The 10,458-nt window shown below is 42.7% G+C and overlaps 1 protein-coding gene across 2 annotated transcripts in view; it reads left to right on the top strand.

The window, feature by feature from the left end:
* Positions 1 to 1,263: 1,263 nt before the first annotated feature.
* The window catches only part of MAPRE2 (microtubule associated protein RP/EB family member 2), a 166,896-nt gene continuing 157,701 nt past the window's right edge, over positions 1,264 to 10,458 (top strand). The window contains exon 1 of one of the 2 annotated variants that reach the window (XM_032245332.1): positions 1,264 to 1,548. Coding sequence is in view for 1 of the 2 variants with exons in the window: in XM_032245331.1 (XP_032101222.1) it covers positions 2,977 to 3,000 (24 nt within the window). In the remaining variant the exon portion in view is untranslated. Of the gene's footprint in view, positions 1,549 to 2,709; positions 3,001 to 10,458 lie in introns of those variants that run through there. The other variant, XM_032245331.1, reaches the window with a different exon arrangement.

Here is a 10,458-nt window from a genome sequence, read left to right as displayed (position 1 = left end):
ATGTATATGATCTGTTCACATTATAATTATTTATTTATTCATCCAACTTGTCCTACACATCTGGCACATGCTAGGCACTACAGGGCACAGTCCTCATTCTTGGGCTGGCTACATTCACCCTTGTGCCCATTTCACACACTGCTCCCCCTGTCGCCACGCTGCACTTGGTGCCAGCTTTCCCCCTGCAAGGATGACCTCTACAGTGAATTAGCTAGCATTTCCTGAACCCTAGGTATGTGTGCCAGGCATTACACTAAGGGCTTTATATGGACTCGCTCAATCGTCAAGACAACGCTGTGAGGTGAAAATTAGTATCATACCTATTTTACAGCATGTGAGGCTTAAATGTTGAGAAACTTGCCTAAGGTCATACAGCTAACAAGTGGTGTCGTCAGGACTCAAAATAGGCTGGCTAATGCCAAAGCAGTGATTGGCACCTCTCTACTGAAAGTGTGGTCCTCAAACTAGCAGCAATGGCATTACTTGGGAGTTTGCTAGAAATGCAGAACCTCAGGCCCAACTCCAGATACGCTTAAACAAATTTGGCTTCAAAAATATCCCCAGGTGATCCCTCTTAAAGTTTGGGAAGCATTGTGCTAAATCACTCCACTACGAAGACCTGGCTTTAATGAACGCTGCAGGAGACATAAACAGTCTTTCCCCTGAGTAGCAATTTGCAGGGCCCGGGAGGGAAGGTATATATGTGTTCTCCAAGGGCTAACAGAAGGATTCAGACAAGTCCTTGCTGTTTCAAACACTAGAGATCACTGCGATCTGCACGGATCGAGATCACTTCCAAAAGCAGCAGATCTGAGTGGGTCTTGAAGCCAGAACGTTTTCTCATTTCCTTAAAAATAGCTGCTGTTCCAAATGGACAAGTGCCCACATCAGTAAACTTCTGGAGTTCGCTTCTCCAGCCTGCACTCCATTCTCCAAATAGAATCCAAATAGCAGCAGCATCAACAAGCAGATTTGAAACCCCAATAAAACATGCTATTATTGTTAATTGTATTACACTTGCCTAGTTTAATTAATGTAATATTCATGACAAAACTAGTTTGCCCCTCATTATCAATCGTGCTCCAGGTAGGAGTACAAACAGTGTAAAAAACAGATGCACCCCGGTTGTTGTGCAAGCCCCCGTTTGCAGGTACTTAATTCAGGGTGTGGCGGCGCCTTTTCAAAGCCCCTCTGCAAGCCACACCCGCCTCCTGTCTCTCCAGTGGGGTCAAACCACATAGTTTATTTCACCTGCTGCCACTTTCTTCCCTGTCACGAATTCAGCCTGTCTTCCTTTGGCCTGAGACAGCGTCTTCAGGCGGGTTGGTTGGGACATGCCCAGCGGGGCGCCCACCTGCACCCGCACCCGCGGGAAGGGGCGGCGCTGGCCAGGCTCTCTCGGGTGGACTCGCGGAGCGGCTGCTGCACTGGCGGTGGCAGACGGCGAGTCACGTGCGACAGAGGGGGCGGAGCGCGGTCGGACGGGTGGGTGGAGAAAACAAAGCCCCCAGCTGTCAGCAGAGGAAGGAGGCGACGTCGCCGGAGCAGGTGAGTCAAGTGCATTTAAAGCGGTACCGCCCTGGCGCACCCCGACACCTCCTGCCCGGGAGCAGTCCATCCCAGGCCAGGAGCCGGCCGCGCCTCCTCCTGACGCCGAGGTCTGCAGCCCGCTGGGCTCGGAGCAAGCGGAAACGGGGGTCCAGAGTCTAGCAAGAAGTTGTGCAGGGGTCGGCTCGGCGGTCTACGGACGTGCACCCAGCTGCGCTAACTCTGGCCGCACCTCTGGTTCGGGGCCCCAGCGCTGTAGACCCCAGGAAAGGGGAGGGAGTTGGGGCTGCCACGCTGGCAGAAGCGAAGTGGACTGCTTTGGAGGGGCGAGGCTGGGGCTGTCCAGGGTAGGAAGACAGCTTTGGTGGAGGGGGGCTCGCGATTGCGCGACCGCAGCTCACGGCCCTCCAGGCTCCAGTGGGGGCGACAGGACTGATAGCGGGGGGCGCTGGCAAGGGCTGCGCTCTGGGGTCAGATCAGGAAGTGCAGCGCGCTGGCGCTCGCCTGCCTGCGAGCACCCCCTGGACCACCGGCACTTCCCCTTCGGCAGCCACCACTCTCCCACTCCGACACCCGCCACCACCCGCGCTCCCTGGACTCAGGAGCCGGGTGGGCGCAAAAGGAAGCGGGTTGTTTATTCTGCGCCCCAGCGGCTCTTCTGCCGGTAGCACAGAGAGCGCAGGGCAAGAGCTGCTCAGCGACTTCGCTCTCCGCTCAGTGGGAAACTCTTCGGTCTACCCTTAGAAGGGCTGTGCCGAAGCCAGAAATCCCACAAAGAGCCTGGAGAGGGGTGGACGCAGAAAGCCATCCCCTCTGAACCTGGGGCGCTCGACAAAGCTGACTTTCAGACCCCCAGAAGGGCCAGTGGGTTTGGTCACCCCTCCAGTCACTTCGTCTCTCCAGTGCGGAGGGTAGAGCCATAACCTTGGAAAGGGGCGCTGCAGCCATTTGATCAGGAGGAGCCTTTGTCTTAACCCCCAGGCCCCTCCTGCTAGTCTTCTCCGGGTCAGTAGCTCTGGGAGTAATTAATATTCCGAACATTAGCCATCCCTTCACCTCGGCACCAGCCAACACTGCTGTCCCCTCCCTGAGTGTCCTATCACTTGCTCACATCTCCTTTTCCAAAAAAACAAAAAACAAAAAAAGAGAAAATAGCGTAGACCCGCTAGGCAGGAGGAGGTCACTAAAAACACTACCGTCCTGTCAATGTAAAATCAAGGGTTAAGCGCTCAAACCCGCGCCCTCGCGCACCGAAACGGAAGAACTTTCTTGATTAGCATAGTATCGGCCCTGGGGCCGCGCGGAGAGGCGGAGGTTCGGTCCCAGCTGGGGTGAAGCGTGCAGACCGGTCGCGATTGTGGTCAGACCCAGCACCTACTCATAATCTGAGGACCCGCGATTTACACCTTTGCTGAATAGGACACTGGAATGAAACAAAACAGAGATCAAAAGGTAATCTGAAGAACAGCAATACTTCCCCTTCTTCTCTTGAACGCTAAATTTTTGGCTACGTTTTTATCAAGCAAAGAGGAGAATGCTTCTGGGTTAGCCAGTGTCCCCTCTGGAAATGAAATGCTTCTTTACTTTGCTTTTGTTCTTTTCTGCCAAACCGATTAAAGACCTCAGTTAGGGGTAAGATAGGAGGTCTGGTAGCTCACCGAGTGATTGGTAGATAAGTTTAACTGGTCAATTTTCCTTGTGTGGGTAGAGCTGTGCTTCCTCAAAGCACTGGTTCTCAAACTTTGCTGCATAGTGGAATCATCTGGGGAGCTTTGAGAATTCCTGATGTCCTGATCACATCCCAAACTATTTAAATCAGGTTGTTTGAAAGTAAGAAATAGGCACAGTATTTAAAAGGAAAACCGAACACAGGTGACTTCATTGTGCAGCAAAATTGGGGAACCTCTATAGCAAAGGAAGTGTTCGATGGCCAGCAGTAGCAGGCATTGCAAGACAAGATGCCACTTTAATTATTTGGGTGGGTGAGAGAAACGCTGAAACTGGGGTGCCAATGACTAACACCCTGGGGTGGGGCACTGTCATCTAGCACCCTGGCTGGTGGTGACACCTACTACATCATTTTTCCCTTCCCTGGCTAGGGTCTGGTTGGAAAGATGGAAGCTTACTTCAATGCCTGGTTTCTGCACTGTCGTTAAGGGAGATGGATAGAAACTTTGATTCCTGTGATGACTCATGTGTAGCAGGCAGTAGGGAAACCCGTCAGAAACACACTCCAGCAGCCTGGTGAGTCAGCAGGCTGCACAGCGATCCCAGTGAATAGGAAGTAATTAGAGCGAGTAGTTTGTTGAGAAGCACAAACTCCACTCCTTTGAAAATACATTTTAATATCTGCTTGCTTGCAGGAGCCACTCCCTTTGCAGCACCCCATTCTACCTGTTTCATATAATGCTCTCTTCTGTTAGAAGGGGGAACGCAAAGCTAACTAGATGTCCTGTAACTTCCTTGGTGGGCGGCATGTAAAACTGCTGGGAAGTGTAAACTGGCTTGGGTTATTTCAGTTATGTGAAGTAGAAAGGCTGAATATTTAACACTTAAATTTTGCATACAAAAAAGTCAAATAATACCTGATTATACATCTAAGGGTGGATTAAAGGATCTGTTTAAGTAGAAATGGTTACACTTAACATTTTACATAAAACCTCGTATATGCTATTAACCAAAGGTTTCTTGCCTTTAAAAAAGTCATCCCCAAAGAATGACTCCAAGATAACCTGTTATCTCTGGTTCTCTGCATCTTTAAACAGTTTATCTTAGAATCATGAAAAAAAGACTGTTTTTTTGTTTTTACTTTCAGTTTTAATACCTCTTCTTCACTATTTTTAATGTCACTCTCACTCTCTGCACTGTTGTCTAAATGCTTTTGTCCCTATCCTCAATTTCTTTAAGGGGGAACAACAGTGCCTTGCACACAGCAAGCACTCTATATTGTTGGCCATTGAACTTTATCTGAACCTCTCATAGCATCTATGGTAGCTTGCTCGGTATTCTATTTTCTCATGGGGCCTTTATGTCTGTAGCCCTCAAAGCAGGGGTACAAGACTCTGAGTTACTGATACTGCTTGTTTGTACTGAAGAATATCAAAAGATGGGGAGAACATTGAAAAACAAAGTGTCCTGAGTGCATTCAGTTTTCTTGTTTTCCAAGGCAGACATCCCAGATATATAGAAGCCAAAGTTCTGTTACAATTCTTACTTGCTATGATAGCTCATTTGTTCACCTTTGATTTACACGCAACAATGATTTAGTATTTAGATTCTGATGGGCCAAAGAATCTTTTCACAAAATTTCACTCTCTACCGATTATTATGAAAAATCATGTATGAATTTATTGAGCTAGGAGAGACATCACAGAAAAGATTAATAGATAGATTTTATTTTCTCTTGTGTATTACCCATTAAAATAGCACAAGCACGTTTAAATGGCCAGCATATTGAAAGTAAGAAGTCGGATGTATTTTGCAATAGATACCACCAAGATTAAATGTTAAGAATTTCCAAAGACCAAAATGATATAAATGCATTCATTCTCACTTCTGTGTAGCTTAGAAAAAGAACCGGTGAGGTACTTCTGAAATGTCAACACCTTTTTGAGCATAAGAGATAAAGTAGTCTAGAAAAATAAAATTTACTATGGGGGGGGGGGGGGGGGGGGGGGGGGGGTGGATAACCTGAGGTCAAGAGTTCAAGACCAGCCTGGCCAAACATGGTGAAATCCCATCTCTACTGAAAATACAAAAATTAGCCAGGCATGGTGGCACATACCTGCAGTCCCAGCTACTCAGGAAGTTGAGGTTGGAGGATCGCTTGAGCCTGGGGAGGCAAAAGTTGCAGTGAGCTGAGATTATACCACTGTACTCCAGCCTGGGGGACAGAGGGAGATGTCATCTCAAAAAAAAAAAAAAAAACACCAGATTTCTCAGAGTATGATATATACCTAGCTCTGTAACATTTACAAACAGGCTAAAAGAGGTGGAGTGGAAGAAAGTGTGTCATCTCAATTTTATAAGTTCTAAAGTGTTTGAGAACCACCCAGTCTTATTACCTTAAATTTATACAGCCCTTTGGCCTTATTAACATATCAGGGCTTAAAGGCAATTGGGTAAATTGTATTCCCAGGTGCTAAATTACACAAGTGAATCCAACAACTTATGTGATCTGGCAATGCCAAAGCAATGACTCCTGGATTATTGACTCCTTTTCCAGCGTTTATTACATCATATAGGTTTTGATGTAGTCTTGCCTGGAGGCTTTGGCTACACAAGACTAGTTTGAATTAACTCCTTCCTCCTTAAAATGTAGAAACTATTCACATATGTCATTCTCTCAGCAACTTTATTCTTAAATAATTCACCTTTGGATTATTTAAGAATAATTAACCAACCCCCAACATTTTGAGCCATCTTTAGCTTTTTATCTAGGTAACCAAAATAATAAGTTCTTTAAATTGTTTTCCAAGTCATAGAAGCATAACCTTTACTAGGGACCCTTAAAGATTAGTTCCACCACCCACAGAAATCTTAAATGCCTGATACCTCTTCACTAAGGAGTCCTCCAACTTACGCTTGACTGTCTCCCTCAAAGCACATTCCCATCTTGCTTTGCAGCATTCATCTATTAGATGCCACAAAGAATAAATCCAATTCTACGTAATTCACCTGCAACCATCTTAAACGTTGAAAGAGAATTTATACTCTTTAATCTGGGATAAGGAAAAATCTGGCTTTGGTATTTCATACCTCTTAATTTCACAAAATTTTTGTTCCAAATTTGCAACATTTGAGAAGTGTCCAAAATTATGTTTCTTACACCAGAGCTTTATAGAATAAATTGGTGAATTTGCTTCCAATAAACCTAATCTAGTAATCTACCCACTTCCAAAATCACTGACAAACTTCATACAATTATATTAAGCTGTGTTGAGTTGAAACTCACAGCTCCATCTGTTTCTAGAATTGGCAAACTATGGCCCATTGTTTGTTTTGTATGGCCTGGGAGCCAAGATTGGTTTTCATATTTTTTAAGTCATGGAAAAATATCCAAAGAAGAAAATACTTGAGAACACTTGAAAATTATATGAAATTCAAATTTCTTTGTCCAAAATAAAGTTTCACTGGACTGCAGCCATACTTATTTGTTTATATCTTGTCTATGGCTGTGGCAGCATGGAATTGTTGAACCAAAGACTGTATGCCCACAAAACCTAAAATATTTACAGTAAAACTGCAGACCTCTGATTTGCCCCAGCTTAACCTACTTCAAATTTTAAATAAAAATTTGTTCACTTAAAGTCTTGGTGTTGTTTTTGTTTTCCTTAGAGAAGGTTAAGAAAAAAAAGTAGTTAACCATAGGTCAACTAATCACTAAAAATAAAATAGTTTATTTTCAGATTCCTCTTGTGTATGTACTTTGCAAAAAGCAGTGTATTTCTAAATATATGAACTTTAGTGATACGGTCAACTGTAAAACTTCTGAATCCAAACAAGCTCAAATAGTGCAATACTAGCTAGTAATCATTTCCAGAGCTCTAGAAAATGTGAAAACATGACCTAAAGAGCAATCCCAGTGTGAACACTTGCCTTAACTCTTTAGCAATAGAAACTTCCTGTTTTCCAACCTATGAGGGCCTTTGTATGCTTCTTTGTGTTAGTATATGAAGACATAATTTGGAAATTTACTCAGATTTAGAAACTTTATTGATTGTCACTTCAAACACTTGATGTGGAAACTTGTTTTGGGAAATAGCACTACCATTTTATTTCTTTTTTTTTTTTTTGAGACGGAGTTTCGCTCTTGTTACCCAGGCTGGAGTGCAATGGCGCGATCTCGGCTCACCGCAACCTCCGCCTCCTGGGTTCAGGCAATTCTCCTGCCTCAGCCTCCTTAGTAGCTGGGATTACAGGCACGCGCCACCATGCCCAGCTAATTTTTTGTATTTTTAGTAGAGACGGGGTTTCACCGTGTTGACCAGGATGGTCTCGATCTCTTGACCTCGTGATCCACCCGCCTCGGCCTCCCAAAGTGCTGGGATTACAGGCTTGAGCCACCGCGCCCGGCCCCATTTTATTTCTTTTCATTTCATTCATTTTATTTTGAGCCACAGTCTTACTCTGTTGCCTAGGCTGGAGTGCAATGGTGCAATCTCAGCTCACTGCAACCTCCACCTCCCAGGTTCAAGTGATTTTCATGCCTCAGTCTCCCGAGTAGCTGGGATTATAGGTCCACACCACCATATCCGGCTAATTTTTATATTTTTAGTAGAGATGATGTTTCACCAGGTTGGCCAGGCTGGTCTCAAACTCCTGACCTCAAGTGATCCACCTGCCTCAGCCCCCTAAAGTGCTGGGATTATAGGCACGAGCCACAGTGCCTGGCCTGGAAATAGCACTACTTTTCTAAAACATACATTTAAAGTAAATTGCTTGCTACTAATAATGGCAAGGATCACTAAATATTATAAAGATATACACATGGTTACTAACACTGCTAAAGCTGACATGCTGTGGACAATTTTGTTTAAAATTTCCAAATTCAAAAGTAGACCAGATTATGATCCAGAAATTCAAAATTCATCTTAAATTATTTACAATCTGCTCAAAGCCGGAATATTACTATTAAGATTCTAGAAAGAATATTTGAAAGAGTAACTACATTGATGGGAACTAGTCCCAGTTTAAGTGCTGCCTGTCATAAAACTTCCCTCAGCTAAAAGAACTTCCGTTTTTTGATGAATTGTTAGTGCCACAGACTGGGAGTTTGCAATGAGTTTCACTTAGATAGTAGAGCAACTTTAAGGGTTTTATATACAACTGGTGTTGTCTTCACCCTTTCCAGAGTCAATCCTGCTGCAATTTATAGACTGAAAAAACAAAGAGATTCCTTTTTTACTAAATCAAACAACACATTATAATTAATGTAAGTTTTGAGGTACCTGACATCAGCTAAATTATTTCTAAAAACAGAAAATTGTAAATGTATTTAATCTCACCCTAAGACTACTGATAGTAACGGCATGTTAGATCACTGACTCCCACATTAACCCCTGGTGTTTCTGATGCGGGAAAGCAGGAAAGGGAGGACTGGAGATTGATATGTAACTCCCATGCTGACTGGGTAAGCAACCAGTCCAAGTGAAATGAACTGCTCTCCCTTATCATAAGCTCGATTCATATTTTAATACATATATTATTTAATATGGCCTATTCCATACACATAGCACTAATAGTTCTCTCCAAATTAATTTCTAAAATTAGAAAATAATTAGGCTTACTCTATTTTTAGGAGAGCAGAGAGTTCATAATTATCAATTTTTTAAACAGAGGCAAAACATCTAAAAGTGTTCTGCTAACAGTCAAACCTTGGTCCCAACTTATAACATCATGGCAGGATTGACTATCATTATTTGAAGTAGATAGGAGATGGGTAAGTACACAAGAAAAGGCATCTAGAAATGAATAGATTCCTTTGTTTTGCTGAAGTATCTGAAACTATACTGCACGTCATACATAGAAATGAAATCAGAGGATTAGATTGCCCCTTTAAAAGCTGATAAAGGCTTTCAAAAACTGATATGCGATGACAGTACCTGCAACCACCTTATACATTCCTTCTTTCAAAGATCATCTTAAATCTGATCAACTTAACATTTGATATTAAGAAGAAAAACCTTTCATGATTCTTACCAAGAAACCACTATCTTAGTTTTCCCTCTGGGCTGCTTCAGCTCTCCATAAAATGGAAAAAAGAGAGACCTTAGAAGAAATACCTTGCTGTTTTTGCTCCAACTGGTTCTTCCTGGGAACGAAGCTATTGATGTAAGTAAAGGTCTTTGGTAGTTTCACTTCCAGCTTGCTCTCTCATGATTTTTTTAAAAGCGTGGTCTGCTGGGCAAAGATCTCCTAAAAGGAGCTCCCACAAATTAGCAGCAGTGCTAAACAGGTGTGTGATGTGGTGATGGCAGATCCAGAGCAATTCCCTCTATAGTTGAAATGTTTAGACAATACGGTCAGTGGGTCTGTTAATTCTCCATCCCAGCACCTGAACTTCAGCACTTCAAGATAAATTAGAATTTAGAGGTATGTTTTTCTCTAGGATTGCCAGGTAAAATACAGGATAACCAGTTAAATTTGATTTTAGGTAAGATTTGTTTTCGTGTATCTGAATTTGAATTAACTGAGCATTTCATTTATTTGGCTTTTAATTTTGTTTTTGCTAAATTCGGCAATCCTACTTTTATGATACTTTTGAAATAAATGATACTTTTTTGAAATAAATTTCAAAATGACTAGCTTTCCTGGTCTGTAAAAGATCTGAGGTTATATTTATGAGATAATGAATTTAAAACGTCTTAGCTGCCTTCACTTGCTGAAGGAAAAGCCACTAACTGAAGTTTTTTTGTACAATTTACTAAATTGAGAGGAAATAAAAAGTAAAACAAACTAGAAAATTAGCATTTTTTAATTTTGTAAGATATTTTAAAATACTTTCTATTCTTTCACCATTTTTAATAGAATAAATATTTCAATAGTTCAAGTAGGACTAACATGAGAAGTCCATCAACGATGTCAACAGTGTGCTCCTAATCAAAGTGAGATTCCAAGTGCTTGCAATGATAGCTTGCCACCCAGATGAGGCATCAGCATCACCTGGGAGGGTCTTAAAATGCAGAATTTGAGGCTTCATTCCAGACTTCCTCAATTAGAATCTTCTCTTTAACAAACGACTACAGGTGATTCATATGCGTACTGAAGTCTGAGAAACCCTGAACTAGAGGATTCACTTTTTCCACACATTAAGTTGGTCTTTTTGTTTAATACCTCATTGAAATAATCCTTAATAAGCTGTCTCTTTTAAAGCCCTAGAAGATAAATAAAATATCTCCCAGGTATAAA

Source organism: Sapajus apella, unplaced genomic scaffold (genome assembly GCF_009761245.1).
Source record: "Sapajus apella isolate SASKATOON/1434 unplaced genomic scaffold, GSC_monkey_1.0 scaffold57, whole genome shotgun sequence".
NCBI classification, from domain to species: Eukaryota; Metazoa; Chordata; class Mammalia; order Primates; family Cebidae; genus Sapajus; species Sapajus apella.
Note: the sequence above shows the minus strand (reverse complement) of the source record. Positions and strands in the feature narration are given on the sequence as shown.